Below are 19,024 nucleotides of genomic sequence, written 5' to 3'. Positions count from 1 at the left end.
TTTAGTTTGTCTAACTTTACAATCAGCGTACAGTCCTTTTTAGTTGTTTAACACAGATTTAAATTGGTTGCAGTTTACTCTGACACTGAGAATCTCTGTTATATGTTCATACCATGTAGATAGAGGTATCTAGTAGTAAAGTTTACTCTGACACTGAGAATCTCTGTTATATGTTCCTACCATGTAGATAGAGGTATCTAGTAGTAAAGTTTACTCTGACACTGAGATTCTCTGTTATATGTTCCTATCATGTAGATAGAGGTATCTAGTAGTAAAGTTTACTCTGACACTGAGAATCTCTGTTATATGTTCATACCATGTAGATATAGGTATCTAGCAGTAAAGTTTACTCTGACACTGAGATTCTCTGTTTTATGTTCCTACCATGTAGATAGAGGTATCTAGTAGTAAAGTTTACTCTGACACTCTGTTATATGTTCATACCATGTAGATCGAGGTATCTAGTAGTAAAGTTTACTCTGACACTCTGTTATATGTTCATACCATGTAGATAGAGGTATCTAGTAGTAAAGTTTACTCTGACACTGAGAATCTCTGTTATATGTTCATACCATGTAGATAGAGGTATCTAGTAGTAAATTTTATTTTCATGCAATACCATATATTCAGACAGACAGAGGGAGGGAAGCGAAACTCAACAGAAATTTTTTTCTCGTATTCATTCGAATCCGGTGGATAGGAACCGGTTCTCGTCCATACGAAAAAACTATGTCTAGCATCGTATTATATCCAGCTTTTTACGAATATAAAAATGTACAATCATAAGATTAAAACCAGTTTTTTAGCCCGTGCCTACGGTACCTAGGAGCTAAAAACTGGTTTTAATCTTATAATTGTACATTCTATATCCGCGGAAAGCCGTTTATAATACGATGAAAGAAATAACTATAATCGTATTTTACAACATTTGTCTTTGCTGCTAAAATTATGTTTACCAGGTTTGCATGAGAACCAAGTTTATTTTAACATAAAGAATCCTGTTCTAAATTCTGTTCTAAATTACCACAATCATTTTTCATCCACTGTCAAGTTAGGGTGGCCACATTTATATGAAAACGCGTTAGGTTGGGTCAAATTGCATAAACTGTTGAAACTTTTAATCAAATATTCAGCATACTTTTTACGTTTACGAGACAGAATAACCTTTTCTGTCCATTTTCCTTTAATTTTTCTGCTATCTAGATTTTATTTTAGATAAATATGAAGAACCCTTTTTTAATTTCTAAAAAGAAGTATTTAAGTATAATTTATTTTTTTAACTTTGATTATATGATAATGGATATAGAATATACATGGATACTATGAAAGGGGAATGATTGTCGCCAATTTAGGTTCCTAACATGGACATCATTTATTCAAGGGTGTTGAAGAATTGGGAATCATTATTTTAGCCAGCTACAAGTTTCACTTCATTTGAGTACATTTGAGATACTCAATCAATAAAATACTTGTTCTTTGTTATTTTTGCCACTCTACAATTACATAGCTATTGTATATTTTCTTTATGAATTTGGTTAAAAACGGCCATAAAGTTAACTGGGCAATTAATTAACTGGTCAAATATATTTTAAAAGGATGATTTAGTTTTTTTTAGTTCCGCAGCAACTATACAAGTTTATGTTTTACTTCTTTTTAGTTTCGAAGCTACTTTACAACACACATTGTCTGTCTGTCCTTAGCGCTATTGGTGAAATGCTATTATAGGCTGCTATTTAAGGCCCATGACTGGATTTTAATGTGAATTTTCTCCTTACAAAATAGCATCCATAGCAACCAGTATTAAACTTGGCCCGTCAGACGGTCAGTTGGTCCTGCTATTAATAAACATATTGAAATTATGATGGTCAAATTTAAGATAATTTTAGGGTATTTTTTAGTAGCGAAGCGACTCTATAATTCGAAATGTCCGTCTAACTGTTAGAGACAAAGTGGGGGAAACGTAATTTTCTCGGCTCTTATGACAGATAGAAGGCTGAAACTTTTTGACAACATTTCCATCACTAATGAGCATAATTAATAACTTTAACACAACCATGAAGGTCGGACTGCTTTTTAGCAGGTTTCAGGCTATTTTTGTATTTTTCACCATAACTTTGGTGATTATGGTCCGATTTTCTAATTTTTTCAGATATCACAATAAAATTTCCCGTCGTAATGAAACATCCATGGAGGTTGAGCTGCCTTTGAGCAGGGTTTTGGTTATTTTTAAATATTTCCCCATATCTTTGGTGTTTGTGGTCTGATTTTCAAAATTTTTGTAGTTAAGAATATCAAAATAATTTTCCAGTTGTTTAAAAAACATCCATGGCGATCAGACTGCCTTTTAGCAGATTTTTGACTATTTTAATATTTTTCCTAATATCTTTTGTGTTTTGGTCCGAATTTCAAACTTTTTTGAGATGATAGCAACATAAAATTTTTTCCTATTGTTCTGTCCGAGCATCCAGTATGTATTTTTCTTTGACCTTTGGTATGTCAGTCATCATACAAAATAAGATAAGGTTTTGTGCTTATTTTCTCCAATAAATCTATTCTTGATTTTTAAAAAATCTTTTATTCTTCTACTTGTACGTATTCCCATCCATGATTTTTGTGCTTTGCTACTTAAGGATGTTGTCATCCTTGTTTTTCATATCAACTAATATAGAAAGCTAAATTTGACAAATAAATAGCCCACATTGTCTGTCTGTTTAAATATTGGGTTGTAAATCAAGTTCTGTTTAATATTCATGGATATTTTTATCCTTGTTAATTGGACTTGGGAAAATTAACAACGCAATCAGCTTAGTCATTTTCAGTGATTATTGATTAAAAAGCTTTTCTTGAAAAATAAAAAGGATGACAACATCGACATGTACCAAAGCACAGAAAACTTGGAGGCTAATTGGTATATTGAATCTTCACAAAAATAGCAGCCGAGACAATCCCATGGCGTTACAGACAAAGTTAATTAAAAAGTAGCTTCGCTTCTAAAATAAAATAAAAAACATATTTAAAGGGTGTAAAATTTATTATTACACAAATACATCTAAAACTTGAAGAAATATTAGTAAACCATAAATACAAATAATTTAATAATAATTAAATACATATAAATACAGGGGGTTAAAACTGACATTTTAATAGTGTAGCAAATTGCGACAAATTGACATTAAAGAATTAAAATAATTGGGACTACAATTTAAAACACGCTTTAAATGAAAAGAATTTCGATTTATAAAGTTGATATAAAAAAATGCATTAGATTATATTTATCACAATTAAGATAAATTGAAAGTAATGATTTGCGAAAAATTGACTTGAGTTTTTTTTCAACTGGTTGATAGATTTTTGAATCACATTTAGGAAATAATTTCAGAAACCACAACAATAATAAATCCAAAATAAAATAACTGCACTACAACTTAATTCCTTACTTTTTGGTGTTAAAGACTAAGACTAAATAATTTAAAAATAACAGCTAAAAAATCAACTTAATACCTATTCAAAAAAAAATATCATACAAAAATGTATGTTAAAAAAAACTTTAATTTAAATATGTTTGTTTTATTTGAAAGCTAATTATTATTAATACACTATTAAATATTGAAAAATAAGAATTAAAATATATTTTTTTAATATATATTATGTAGAAAAAGGACGGGTTAGTTTCAAATATTTTAGGTAATGTGTAAATATTTTTCTAAAATATTAATAATAAAATGCATAGCTGTACACATAACTGGTTTAACCATATCACTATTTACTAAAACATTAAAAGGTCTGCTAACCAAGTAGCGAAAAATCTTTCAAATATGACATAATGAAAGTGTTTCAAAATGTTGACCAACAGAAAATGTTCGAAACTTTGACCAATAAAAATTCTCGAAAATTTTAACCAATAAAAATCCTCGAAATTTCTGAGAAAAAAATTCTAGGAAATATTCAACCAATAAAATCCACCAATTTTCTAGATCTTTCTGACCAAGTTCGGCAGATTTGTGTAGAGAGTGGGGATGTCCAACTCGTCGAAGTGGATCTTGGATGGGTTGAAGGGGAACTTGACGGCGAATGAGAACTTTGCGTCCATGAGCAGTGGAGCCTGGTTCTTGGCCTCCTCCATAGCTCTCTCCTATAATAAAAATAAATGGTTAATAACAAGAACAACTTTGCATACGAGTAGCATAACAACAACAAAGACACAACGAAATAAAGAATAAAAACTAGATTAGAAGTTCTCTACAATCAAATAAACTACTTCACGTTTTGCTAATACAATTATAAACCCCTCAACAATGCGCCTCCTTATATTTTTTAATTTGAGGGGGGGGGGGAGATTTTTTCCAAGGGCGAATATCTTGGGAGTGTGATGGTGCCCTTCTACAAATAGTAATAAATATTAGCTGGACCTAAAAAGAAAAGAGAGCCATATCGGTAAATTATCAGTTACCGAGAAATGAATCTACATATACAACCCCAAAGACAGACATCCTGTTCACGCCAGGCTACAATTGAATCAAGACAAAAGTAAGTACCGAGCTCTATGACCTATGTATGGTGAAATTAGACATAAAACCTTGATAATTCCAGGTAAAACAAAAATATTTCAGCGGGGTCTTTTTGAGAAAATTAGATTTGAAAATTTTAAATTCAATTTTAAGATTATATATTTAAAATTTTGAACAACTTTGCTTTTATGAAGTCTTTCATAAAACCTCTCTATATATGATTTATTTAAGGCTGAATTTCCGGGACCATAGCAAAGCAACTGATAAAGATGGCAATTAATTAACTCCCTTCAGGGGTGGTTTATTAAAGCAAAGTTGTTTAAAATTTTAAATAAATAATCTTTGCTTTTCTTGTCATGATTATGTGGCAACTCCTAGGAGGTGAAAATCGAACTTGAAATTCTTAAATCTAATTTTCTTAAAAAGATCTCGCTGAAATATTTTGGTTTTAACTGGAATCATATTAGTTTTATGTCTAATTTTACCATACGGTTCCAGAGCTCGGCACTTACTTTTGTCTTGATTCAATTGTAGCTTGGCGTGTATTACTTTATACAAGAATTTATCTATTATTAAAAACAATAAACGTACAATATATTCATCCCCATAAAGTTATAATCATGCATTCAAAAACGTGAAAGTTTTCAAATACATGAAAAAAATCAAAAATATGTTGCAAAGAAGCCCAGAACCTAACAACATTTAAATAACTATTTTACGATATAAAAATGTATTTGCAAAAGTTATTGGCAATTATTTGGGAATAGTCCTTAGTTTTAAAATGGCTTTTTATAGGTTATTTGTGGTTAGGTTAGGTTATATTGGGTTAGGTGATTGCCCCACAGGGTTAGGTAATTGGCCCCGCAGGGTTGAGCCCCCCGCATGGGGCTAGAAATAGGAGAAAAGCAACTTTGAAAAATACGAAGAATCGCCCCATAAGGTGCGATGTTACGAAAGGGACTATACCCAATTATTTTAATTTCAGCAAAGCTCTTTTAACATTATCTCTGCTTCACACATACTAGACCAATAGTAAAACTGTGTTAAAAAATCCGACCACATTATTGATTTATTTCTTTTATTAAATTAGTAAGTAAGCTATAAGCATTTGAATATATTAGGGGAAAGCATTACTTGAGGAAATTTTATTATTTGTTCATGTGTCACTTAATATAAACAAAAATCGTGGACATAATATTGTGTCTAAATTGACTATCTATGTCTTCATTCAACCTTCTCCATCTTCATAAAAGTACACGGCTTTCTGGTTTTATTTGGAATTTGAAAGAAGAACAAAAACCTTACAATATTAAATGGGATATTGTTTCTTTGCAACCTACTTTTGATCCTGGATCTAACAAGAGTCAGCTTTGCTTAATGGAGAAAGTTTCAATTCTCAATTCTGACAAAAACTCATCTATCAACAAGCGGCATGAAATTTTCTCTAAATGTATTCATAGAAGAAATCATCTTTTGGCAAGACTGTAGCTGTTTAACATAGTTCTTTTTTTATATATTGTAATACAATTTTTTAAAATTCTCTAAAACATTTGTAAAAAATCCACGTATGTTAATAAATGTATAGACTTAATTGTACTGCTTGTATTGCATCTGCGCTACAACATACAAGTACAATTAGCTATGTAGGCTATGCATCAAAAACAGACCCAATACAAGTCAATTCTTTTTTATGTTCTTTTTTACCCTATATGCCAATAATTGATAATTAATAATCAATTTCAGTACGAAAATGCGTCACTGCAAAAAATAATGGAATATTGTAAATATCTTTAATGGTATCAAAAGACAAGAAAGCAAAGCATTTATTTTGTTTTTACTTTTAAAATGCTTTTTAGCTTTTAGAGTGAAAATGAGGTATGTTTCCACTATTACAATTTCTTCAAGCACAAGACAGTTTTAGCGAGGTTCATGAAGATTAGGTTTGGAAATTGGTTGATTTTAGAAAGTATTTTTAAACAATAGTTTTAATATGTACAGAAGGGATAATTTTGTTTATCATCATTGGGGATGTAACTAATTTATCATTAATAGTCTTATCCCTTATGATCCCTGAAAATTTGAGGTAAATATAAATTTCATGAGTGTTTATAACTTAATAACTTTATTTGTCATAAAACTATTATTTATAGTTTTAACCATATCTTAAACAGGTTGGAACACGACTTTCTAACAACATGTTAAATAGAGGCTACATGAAGCTCTTCAATCATGAAAGTGTTTTACACAAAAACTTTTATATGTTACAACTGTTTCATTTTGTTATAATTTACAATAAGTTTTTCATATTTATCCTTAATTTTGGAGGACGACCCCCCACCCCCCTATCAATCTTAGTTTTAAAAGAAAAAGAGAGAGAGGAGGGTATATATTTTTTCCAGGGGTGATTCCTCTTGAGAAGGTGGAGGTAACCTACCCCAAATTAGTTTCCAGGACATACGACAAGCTTCATTGTATTGAAGAACCATGTCGGTCCTGCGGTTATCGAAACCTTCGGTACAGAGAGACACACAAAAATATCCTGTTATTTTTATGTACATATTCTAAAATCTTTCGAAGAAAGAATGCTTGTTTTAAAGATAAAAATGGTAAAGAACTTTTATGACAACCCTTTGAATAGTACGTAAAGTTGAACGTGAATAGTCGCATGCTACTGTATGTATGACATGAGTTCTAATAAGATTACTATAATAACATTAAACATTATTTCTTATTTACGTTTGTGACGTTTTCAAAAGAAAGGTTTGCTCTGAAATTGTATTTGTTAGTGTGGTCTTTATGTTTGTCAATCAATCTGTTATGCTATGCTTTATAAAAACTCTCAAACATTATTAAAATCAAAGAAAGAAACTCCTATAAAATATTTCTAAATATCAATTTCATCATTTGTCAGAGCTCAGCAGTCGCGCCTCAGATTCAAACGCGCTCGTGTGCAAAAAAAAACACCAAAAAGATGGATTGTCTATTTAGGAACGGGTTTGGACACTAGCTGAATTTAAAACTTTAATAATGATGATTTCACTGAGGCTTACGCGCAGATGCTGAGCCCTTATTTTTGTAGGGGTAGAGTATAATATGATAAGCTGAATATATAATAAAAGGTATATATCAGTTTTTGAAAGCTAAAATGGGTGTAATGTATTGGATTTGATCATCCTTGTTTACATTTTTGTACTAGTGGGTACGTTCAATAGATATAGTACATTCAATTTTCTATATCAAAATAATACCATCAACAACAACAAACATTTAATTGGCGTTTCCATCCATTTTATATCAGTTTGTTATTTCAAACAAAGTAGTTTAAAATCAGTTTTGTTTGCACCGGGGGACCGACGGCCCAGGCTATAAAAACTGAGGACGATTCTTAAAAAACTTTTGCCTCACTAAAAATTCTTTGCCTTACTAAAATTAGTGAGGCTCGCTAAAAATTTAGAGGGGATAATTTTGCCTCACTATATTAGTAAGGCAAAAAAGTTTTTTATGAATTCACCTCTGGTATTGACTTTATGATTTTTTTAGTAGTCAGGGAAAATTGTCTGTTATACGATGCTTTTCTGCCGGTTCTAATCCAGCGGATATTAATCGGTTTTGGAGTCATTCTGGAGAAAATATTCTTTCCCCAAATCTTACATTCACTTTAAAATAAAGTTTAATATTTTAGAAGGTAAAATATTTTTTTCCATTTTCTAATATAAAAAACTATGTAAAATTATTGATGAAATTAAGTCTATATTAAATTAAAAATTATTTTTCCACCACTCCTAAAGTGGATATTAATATACTTGTTTTAATTGAAGTTTTTTTTATGGCCTTTGATAACAAGGAAATTCACGTTTGTTGACACGTAAAATATCTCTTTTACAGGAAAACGTAATTTTAAAAAAATATTCAATTAAATTAGAAGAATTTTCATTTCGAGAAAGAAGGTATGTAAATTAAATACATTATCTAGAATGTACTTAGGTTTTCTACAAGGGTCTGGATAACTTCGGCCGTATCAATCCACTTTTTAAAGCAAGACACGACCGTTGACTAATAAATTTGGCTGATAATTTATCATTTCTTTCTTAGCAAAGCTACTCTATAATTCACTTTGTCTAACCGTCCATCCGTAACGCTTTAAGGGAAAATGATTTTTTCGGCTGCTATTTAAGAAAGACTGCTGCTTTTGTTAGTTAGAATACCCATTAACATAGAGTATCCAGTAAATGATTTTTTGTCCGTCAGTATGTCGTTCTCGCTATTAAGACAATTTTTTCATAAAGATTTTCTATAAATCACTTTTCCCGTATTTCTGTCCATCGATGATTTCTTTGTGCTATGCTACATATATGTAATAATATGCTATTTTCAGTTCAGGGCTTCTGATAATTATATTGATGGACGGCTATTTTGATTTTAGCGATCATAACAAGTCACGGTGTTTTTTTTTGCAGAAATAGTGGGACACAATAAATGTAAAGTGACAGTGTCGCACATAAACTTTTAGGAAATAAACCATTCATTTCAATTAGACCCCTATTTCCCGTTGTACATCATTGACTCTTTATTTCCTCTTTTTGTTATCTTCATTATACCTGGGATCTATCTGCCCGAGATTTTTTAGATGAGTTTTTTGGTATTTTTTAGCGATTTCTCTTGAGAGGGTGGTGGTACTTTCCTCAAAAATAGCAATAAACATTCTCTAGAACTACAATGTATAGGAGAATCATATCAGTTCAGCGGTAAAGACAGACAGAGATTATGTTACTTTTATGTAAGGATACATTAATAATTTGTTTAGAAAGAGGAGCCGTCATTGGATCGTAATGATCACTAATAGAAACTACTGAACCATTCTTGTTATCATGTCTTCACGTGAGGATTCGCACACACATTTCAGCACCACATAGTCATACACACATTTATATAATCATAATCTTCACGGGATCTGGGGATTAATCAAAAACTTCTTTTCTTTTATCATTGTTAAAAGTCATAATGTGCCTGTCCGTACAATCGGTCAGTAATGCTCCGAAAAATTAACAAGTTCTGTGTTATCTCTTTCCCTATCTTTTTATCAACGCATAATTTCACCAATCATATCATCGTTATATTTCACTATTCTCCTCTTTTCGCCAGAAACAAACACACACAAAACAAACTTTCTTTAACTTAACAATGGAAGGTGGAGGGGGGGGGGGTGGAGTTCTGGCACTTTTGCATTAACAGTGATTATAGGCTTTGTCCTTCGAGTGAGAGGATCGACTAGTTCATTAAAACTTTTTTTTGGGATATAGTTTGCCTTTTTTTTTATAAAAAGTATTGGATTTGGCCTCCAGGTACAGGTGCTGTAGGCCTCTAGGATGTATCTGGGCAGATAAAAAGAAAAAAAGAATTTTTTTGCAGAGTTCAACTTATAAAACAAAATATGCATATTTTTTATCTTCAAATATGTAAATGACATTCAAAAAGATGCATATTTTGTTTTTTAAGTTGACCTCTAATAAGAATTTTTTTTCATTTTCATTTTTCCAGTGACAACCTGGAGGCCTACAGCACCTGAACCTAGAGGCCAAATCCAATATTTTTTTTAAAATAGGGAAACTACATCCCAAAAGGAAACTTTTATGTGGAATAACCTATCCTATCACTCCAAAGACAGAGCCTATAACCACTGTTTACGCAAAAGTGCCAGAATTCCCCCCCCCCCCCCTCCCTATTTACTGCACACAAAAAAACTTTTTAAACATTCCTTTCATCCATGAATCAACCCACGACAGAAATCTGACACTCAAATAAATCATAATATCACATTGTGATACAAAAGTATGGAACAGATCAAATTTCCTCAAAATTTCTTATCATTATTTTTCTTCAGTGCATTTTATTTTGAAGAATCGAGTTAACATTTAACATAATAATTTCAAAACGTTTTATACTTAACAGTAACTTCTCCCCTAGCCTCTAGGGTAGAAGCCTAAAGGGGATCCTCCCATATACATTTTTAAACATTAGGGGGGGGGGGGAATGGGAAGGTATTTTTAATCATAGGTTCTTTAAAATGACATAACCCTACGGCATATTAACAACTGATTAGCAGGGGCTGCTATCCAGTTAATTAGTTCCATTTGAAATCGCCGAAAATTAAATATTTTTGTTGACGTTGAGTTGGGCGAAACTTGTTTTTTTAAGTAACAGAAGGGAACTCGGTAAGAAGGGGGGAGAGCTTAGGAAAGGGGATTGTTGGGAAATTTTCACTTAGAATTGTTAGTCAGAATCACATTCCCTTTTCCCTGCTGATTAGAAGCACTAAAAAGGTGGTGAAATAAAATACCTGGAGCTTGGTCCTGATCTTCCTGACAAAAGCGGGGCTGACCCTCTCCTCGAACTCGTCCGCAGGCGTGTACACGTTCAGAATCTTGATGATCTGTGAGACACGCAGCTTGTCACACATGTCACAGATACCCGACACGTCCTCCTCGCTCTTGCGGGCCTGCAGCAGCTGGGTAGCCTGAAATAGTAGCAGTTTGAGAAGGGGGGCAATTTTCCTTTCGGAAAAAAGCGTATTTTTTAGTAGCGTTGTCTGTCTGTTGGTCCATCCGTAACTCTATAGGGAAACCTACTTATATTTAAGATAGACAGCTAAAATTTTTAGTTAAGATTCCTTTTTTTATGAATACATATAGTATTTAATTTATTGGACCGTCGGTTTGACAGCCAATCTTCTATAGACAGAGATATTTTTTTTAAGTTCCTTTTGAAAGCTACTCTATATTTCACTTTTCTGTCCATCCTTAACTCTATGTTAAAAACTGGGATTTTCTCGGCTTCTATTTCAGACACACCGCTAAAATTTTTGTTGAGGATTCCCTGTATTAATAAACAATCAGTATATAATTACCCTGGACTGACTGTCTGTCTGTCAATGTTCAAAAGACACAGGTATTTATATTTTTATAAAGGTTTCTATATTATGAAAACTGGACATCTGCATTTGGTCCGTTTGTCCACCCATGATTATTTTGTACTTTGCTATTTATAGATTTATGGCAGAGAGAGATGGGACAATTTAGCTGTTTAATACACTAGTCCCCAAAGTTTTATAATAACGTTTTCTTATTCATTTTAACATTGGAGATGACTTTTACTGAATTTTGATTAGTTTGTTTATTAAGTTGAGTGTTCAAACTTTTCAATCACTAATTGGGTAAGTACATCATTTTTTTCGGCCATTGTCTTATCCCTTTAGATACATGGATGTATGTTGAAATTTTGATTTATAGAATACTAGTAAATTTAAAGGAATCGAAAATATTCAAAAGTCTTTATTTCTGTATAGGCCTTGCTTTTTTTATAAACTTGTTTTTTCTCTACCTTTAATTTGAGGGAAAAATGTAATCAAAATCAAATTATATTATTTTATTATTTAGACAATAAAAGTTGTCAGTACGTTGGGAAGAAAATTTCAAGGTTAAGTTTTTCAAATTCTTTTCTTTTATCAATTTGATAAGTTTTAATATTGCGATGATTTTTTAATATTTAGACAATAAAATCATTATTTGATATTTTTTCAATAACATTGTTTACAACATCTATGAAAGCGAAGCTAAACATAGCAGATGGTGAGACAAACAAACATAACAACTCATTTAGAAATATGGACAAAACTCTTTGTAAATGTATCCGAAAAATTACTAAAATAAATGATGCTTTCAAAGGACATACTTAAATTTCAGGAAAAGATTGTAAAAACAGTAACATTTGCCTAATCGGTCGGGAAATCACTATTCAAAAAATTAAGTGAATTGGAAAATCATGCAATATAACTAACTGTTTTTAAAAAAGCAAGTATGTCATTATGACAAAAATGGACATACAAACACGCTAGTACATACGGTCCAAACCCAATTATATAAAAGCTCTGCTTTAAAAATTGTCAGTACATTAGAAACAATATTTTCAAGGTGAAGATTTTGAAATTCTTTATAAACAGCTTAGCTACGCTACAATTAATTAATTATCCAACCCAACGATTCGGTTAGATGATTTGACTTGCTTTTTTAATGGCTTTTTTAAACAGTAAATAAAAGTAAGTAGATGTAACCAAACTTAAATACAATAAAAAAAATTTAAAGCGATGGAATTTGGTTTAATGTAGTTGGTACCCCTGTTTCCCGCCGATCTATTCATTTCTTTTGCACATCAAATTAGACAATCTTAATCATTTGAGACAAACTCTTGATACAATATTTTCACCATGTTACTGCTCAATAAGAGATATAAGTTTTCCGGAATTGTAATGTAGGGAGTAGATTTGAAATCTGCATCAAATTTTAAGGATTTTTTATAAAATTCGTTTTTTGTATAATTCTTTATCTAAAAGCGGAAATACAAATTAAGTTAATTAATTTTGGCATCTGTGATTGGTGGATTTAAAAAATCTGCGCTCTGATTGGATGTCGTACATCATTCAACCAATTAGAGCGCAGGTAGTTTAAAATCCATCTATCCTATTGGTCAAAATTAATTAACTTAAAATGTATTTTCGCTTTTAGATAAAGAATTTTACAAAAAACGAATTTTATAAAAAATCCTTAAAATTTGATGCAGATTTCAAATCTACTCCCTACATTAAAATTCCGGAAAACTTATATCTCTTACTGCTCAACAACAATATTCACAAGTACAGTGTCAAGTGCAAATTTAAGGTTCTTTTTGAAAAAAATAGGCTTACTTGCAATATTTTTTTTTGCTATTATTACCATGGACATAATTGCCCATGTTTTCTCAATCTAGACAATTTTGATAAAATAAATTCTTCACCTTATGTTTAGTTTTTAATAATTACAAATACTTAAGTAATTAAAAAGCAATTGCAAATTTCACGGATATTAAGTTGAATCAATCAAAATACTTTACAGAAGATTTTTCTGCTTTTCCTTTATAGGCACATATTTTAAAAGGGTTAAAAAAGTGAGAAAAATAGCCTTTAAAATCAAAAATAAAATAGACTAAAACCACCCCAGTACCTGTGTGAAGCTTTTCTCAAAGAGAATACGCAATTAATTCACAGGTCAGCAAGAGCTTAAGTTACAGACAAAACACCATTTCTACTTTGGTCACGTTTCAAATTCAAGACTTTTGTGCTAAAATAAAATTCAATAGCAAAATACTAGCTAATATAATAGGTATTTAATAACTACAATAACTTAAGTAATTATAGGGCAATGACATGTTCTAAAAAATACGGGAGAGACAGTTAAATATTCTACATTTTAAGATATAAAAGCAAATGTAACTACGGAACTTTGCAAAGTGGTTTAAGCTTCCTAATTCGACTATATGCAAAAGAACTGTGATTGAAAAACTCTTTTTTTTCACACACTTTTCGTAAATAGCTTAAAAAAGATATTTTTTATAACCGTTCTATTATCAGAAGTATGGTATCAAAAATTGAATCTTTAATTTGATATAGATAAATAAGTTCGTCTACCGTCACAAAAAATAATCAAACACAGCATCTTACTAGAGAAGGTAAATATTGTATAAACTATATCTAGCGAATTACTATTAATAATAATAATAATAATTGAAGGAGGAATGCCTTAGTTCTTTAAAAGGTCCAACTCATTACCATGCACATTGGCGCACTTAAGATGTTTTAAACGAAGGTCGTGTAAACAGAATGGTTAGTTGTCTTATGGATGTTACTCAGCTTATAGCCAAGGGTTTCAAAAATATAAGGAATTCAAAGCATTATACAACATGTATAAAATATAATGCTAAAAAAATGAAAATCATCAAATGTAATAATAAATACCTGTTTATTCTTTTCTGACTTTCAATTTTTATTTTGTTCACATATTTTTATCATATTAAAATTGAGAAGAAAAAAAAGATTTTATTATTATCAAGTGCGCAGCAAAACTCTTAAAAAGAATCTATAAAAGCAATAGATTTATTACCCTAGATATTCAAACTCAAAATATCAAAGAACCGAGCACTAGATGCTTTTTTTTTCAAAAAAAGGCATAACAAACCAGAGAGAGAGGGGACAATGGGCTGTTTATTACACTAGTCCCCAAAGTTTTATATTAATGTATTATTATTAATTGGCTAAACATTTTTGGAGATTTTAGTGGAATGGTCTGTCAGGTCGAGTGTTCAAATGTTTAATCATCTAATTTTAATCTACAAAAGGGGTAAAGTTGTGTATTATCACTAAGGAGATACATCAATTTATAGGTCATTGTCTTATCCATTTAGATCCCTCATAACAAACGGAGAGTTTTGTCGAATATGATTCAATCTCATAATATGAGCGACGAAGTATCTGGACAAAACTTTGTCCGATGATTTTCGCCTAAATTAGGGGTAAAATTGTAGTCAATTTAGTTTGATTACTTAGAACTCATTCATTGGCCAGTTCTTTCGTCATTATAGGAGGGGAGGGGATGAGGTAATGGGGGTGTCGTTATTTTAGCCCGCTGCATGTTTTACTTTATAGAGAAAATAAAAATCTGATGCAAGATCCAAATTAAGATAAAACTATTTATATATTTATGAACGAAGCGTAATTCTATGCAAGAAGAAAAAACGTTTAAACCTTATAGTTACTCAAATCTTTTAAAACTGAAACGGATATGCTTTTAAATATCTAAATTATAAAATGAAACTGTATAGAATATAAAAAAAATTTGGTGTTGAACAAAAGAATTATAACTTTTATAATAACAAGTATGACAAAATCTAGAAAAGCTGAGTTTAACAAATATTGAAGCATAAACATACAATGTTTAATATATCATAAAATATTGCATAAAATTCATAATGCTTAATTTTGAAGTAATTATAATAGGTAATCCAATATTTATCACATGATGCCTTATAGCCGTAGGAATCAGCATTTAACAATTCAGTTTATGAAATAAGATTTTAAAAACATACATACGAACACACACACAATATACAGAAAACTTTTACTTCTAAATATTAATTCATAAAAGAGCAATATTGTTTATTTTTTTTAAGTCACATGTATGAATAAACGTAAATTGTTATAAAAAGGTTTTTTTTTTAAATTATTTAACCTCTTTGTTCTAGGTATATTTAGAAAATGTTATATAAATAGAATACAAAAAAGAAGGATGTCTCTCTGTAGCTAAAGATCTCGGTAACCACTGAATCTATGAGGTTTTGCTCCTCAGGAAATATATCTATTGGTCCTATTGGTTGTTTTAGGCTATTTTTAAGATGAGTGGGACACTTCCAAAGACGTCTAAGGGGGGGGGGGTAAAGTGGGGATTAACCCCCTATGAAGAATTTTGGGGGGAAATACCCCCCCCCCCCAAAATAAAAAATCCGTAATAAAAAAAAATTTTAGGGGGGGAAATTTGCGTTTACCCCGCCCCCCCCAAAAAAAAGCTTGGACGCCCCTGGACACTTCCCAAAAGAATTCACCCCAACTTATTTTATTTTTTTCAATGGGGGATCTTCCCTTCATTTGAAGGGTCGTAGCCACTAGTAAAGATAAAATTTGTTTACTGGTCGAAAAAAAGAAGGGTAACGTTTAAAACCGCTTACCAAAAAAACACACCTAAGTTCTCAAATTATCATAAAGAATGCGCGCGTAAAATTAATAATACGTGTTATTTTATAATATTTGCATGAATCGAACTGTAAATCATACTAAAATGTTTGGCTATAGTCCCTCGTCATATTTTCACAGTACATATTCTCCTATTGCTAGCCCCTGCGGGGCAATCCCCTAACCAAACCTAACCTAAAATAACCTATCAAAAGCTACTGTAAAAAAAACCCGAAAAAAACGCCCCTTAAGAGGCGTTGTAACGAAAGGGACTATACCCAAAAAAAAATTTTATATCGAAACACGTTCTCTTATTTGGTGGATTTAAAACTTCATAACCAACCACACACTTAACTAACCGTATATCAAGTTGTTGTAAACAATTATCTAAATTAATTGATGATGTGACTAACACAAAAAAAACATGTGCAAAAAGTGACAAATTGTATCTACAGAGAAAGGTTCTTCCATAAAAGCGAGTCCATACAAAATTAGTTTTATGAAAACATATGCCTTTTAGAAATAAAAAATATTACTGCCTTTTTTTGTCTTGAGACATACAAGCCCCATAAAACAATAATTTCAATTGGGCTTGAAAAATTTTTAAAAATATTTCATATTTGTTAACTCAACAATTTTTTGAACTTTGATTGAATTATGATTGGTTGATCCGTTAGGTTGGGTGTCCAAACATTTCAACCACTAATGTAATCTTCAGAAGGGGTAATTTTGTGTATCATCATTGGGGACGTATTTCAATTTATCGGCCATTGCCTTATCCATTTATATCCCTGGCTTAAGAATCATGAATGTGAAAGTAAATGAAAACAAACTGACATTCAGACAGTTGTAAAAGCTTTGCGCCATACAATATTTTTCAATGATGAAACTAGAAGAAAAATAAGAAAGAGCAGTTTTGAAGAACAAACAATACATCTTACTATGTGGTTAATCATATATGATTTTTTAAACTAAAAACTGCAAAAAAATCTATTAAAATACCTAACAAAAAAACAAAAACTGACCATAAACAATCTTTTTTTCTTGTATGCATAAAATAGGGATTTTAATGAATTACACAGTGTACAGTAAATTGATGTACACTTATTCATAATAAAAATCAATGGTGGAAATATTTAGACACTGCTCGTTTGTACAACCCAAAATAACTTGGTTAAATGTCAATGAATAAAAAAAAAGTTTTTATAAAACCTTGGGGGTCTAAATATAATAAACGGTCTAATGACACCTCCCTCCCTGCTACTACAAAACTTATGGAGAGATTTATACAAACTCAACTTTATGTTCGATTTAGGGAAAATAAACCTACCAAGGATTACTCATGCAAAATTTCAGATAGAAATTCGAATTCTAAGTGCCATTTACACATTGATCACGAAGTGGTTGCATTAACCCCCCCCCCCCCTTATAATAGGTAATCCAATATTTATCACATGATGCCTTACTGCCATAGGAATTTAGCATTGAAACTTATGGAGAGATTTATACAAACCCGTTCAATGAATCGATGTTTATTATTTGAAGTTTTAGTGAAAATTATCTACCAGCCTACCTGAATAATTGGAAGTAGAGTATCAATAACTTTCGTGTCTGTATCTTCAATCTTTTGGTCTCTGGCCCATTGTTCTATCTGGGCGATGTTGTACCTATAATAATAATATTAATTTTGGTCTCTGGCCCACTGTTCTATCTGGGCGATGTTGTACCAATAATAATAATATTAATTTTGGTCTCTGGCCCACTGTTCTATCTGGGCGATGTTGTACCTATAATAATAATATTAATTTTGGTCTCTGGCCCACTGTTCTATCTGGGCGATGTTGTACCTATAATAATAATATTAATTTTGGTCTCTGGCCCACTGTTCTATCTGGGCGATGTTGTACCTATAATAATAATATTAATTTTGGTCTCTGGCCCACTGTTCTATCTGGGCGATGTTGTACCTATAATAATAATATTAATTTTGGTCTCTGGCCCACTGTTCTATCTGGGCGATGTTGTACCTATAATAATAATATTAATTTTGGTCTCTGGCCCACTGTTCTATCTGTGCAATGTTGTACCTATAATAATAATATTAATTTTGGTCTCTGGCCCACTGTTCTATCTGGGCGATGTTGTACCTATAATAATAATATTAATTTTGGTCTCTGGCCCACTGTTCTATCTGGGCGATGTTGTACCTATAATAATAATATTAATTTTGGTCTCTGGCCCACTGTTCTATCTGGGCGATGTTGTACCTATAATAATAATATTAATTTTGGTCTCTGGCCCACTGTTCTATCTGGGAGATGTTGTACCTATAATAATAATATTAATTTTGGTCTCTGGCCCAAATTTGGAAAATGTTTTTAAATTTTCAGAGATTACACCCACCCCCTTAAAAAAATTGTACCCCGTACATCACTAAATTTTTTTCAGGAGTGCGAGGGCCATGGCTTTATACAGTCCATGTATAAAAAAAAAGTGGAATTAGGTGGAAAAAAGGGCGAAGGAAAAAATGAAGATTTTAGTGCGAACTAATAAACTAAAAAAAATGATACAAATGCTGTTGAATTTTTAGAATTATTATGGATTACAAAAGACATTGGAGAAAGGGAGGGGGTCAATTTGGGGAGCTTGCAGAACAAAACAAATTTAGAAACATCACTGACAGCTAAAACAAATCATATATAACTATAACATATTAACTAGTAGAAAGCTTACCTAATCTGCATTCCTCTGGACCAGTGGCACATATCTTTTCTCAACAACAGGTTGTTCAAACAGTTAGCGCACACAAAGTAGAAGATTTGACGGAATATCTAAACAAAAAGATAATAGTTATTTATCGCATCGTATTATAAACAGCTTTCCGCGGATATAAAAATGATATCATAAGATTAAAACCCGTTTGAAG

At 31.3% G+C, this 19,024-nt stretch overlaps 1 protein-coding gene across 2 annotated transcripts in view; it reads right to left on the bottom strand.

Moving 5' to 3' along the window:
• Positions 1–3,012: 3,012 nt before the first annotated feature.
• The window catches only part of didum (dilute class unconventional myosin), a 179,350-nt gene continuing 163,338 nt past the window's right edge, over positions 3,013–19,024 (bottom strand). For both annotated transcript variants that reach the window (XM_080169607.1, XM_080169606.1), the window contains exons 55-58: positions 18,832–18,929; positions 17,672–17,765; positions 10,846–11,022; positions 3,013–4,132 (exon numbers count right to left, since the gene is read on the bottom strand). In XM_080169607.1, the coding sequence (XP_080025733.1) occupies positions 3,971–4,132; positions 10,846–11,022; positions 17,672–17,765; positions 18,832–18,929 (531 nt within the window). In that variant the 3' untranslated portion in view covers positions 3,013–3,970. The remainder of the gene's footprint in view (positions 4,133–10,845; positions 11,023–17,671; positions 17,766–18,831; positions 18,930–19,024) is intronic.

Source organism: Acartia tonsa, chromosome 8, assembly GCF_053477335.1.
Source record: "Acartia tonsa isolate MP-2025a chromosome 8, ASM5347733v1, whole genome shotgun sequence".
In the NCBI taxonomy this organism is placed as follows: Eukaryota; Metazoa; Arthropoda; class Copepoda; order Calanoida; family Acartiidae; genus Acartia; species Acartia tonsa.
Note: the sequence above shows the minus strand (reverse complement) of the source record. Positions and strands in the feature narration are given on the sequence as shown.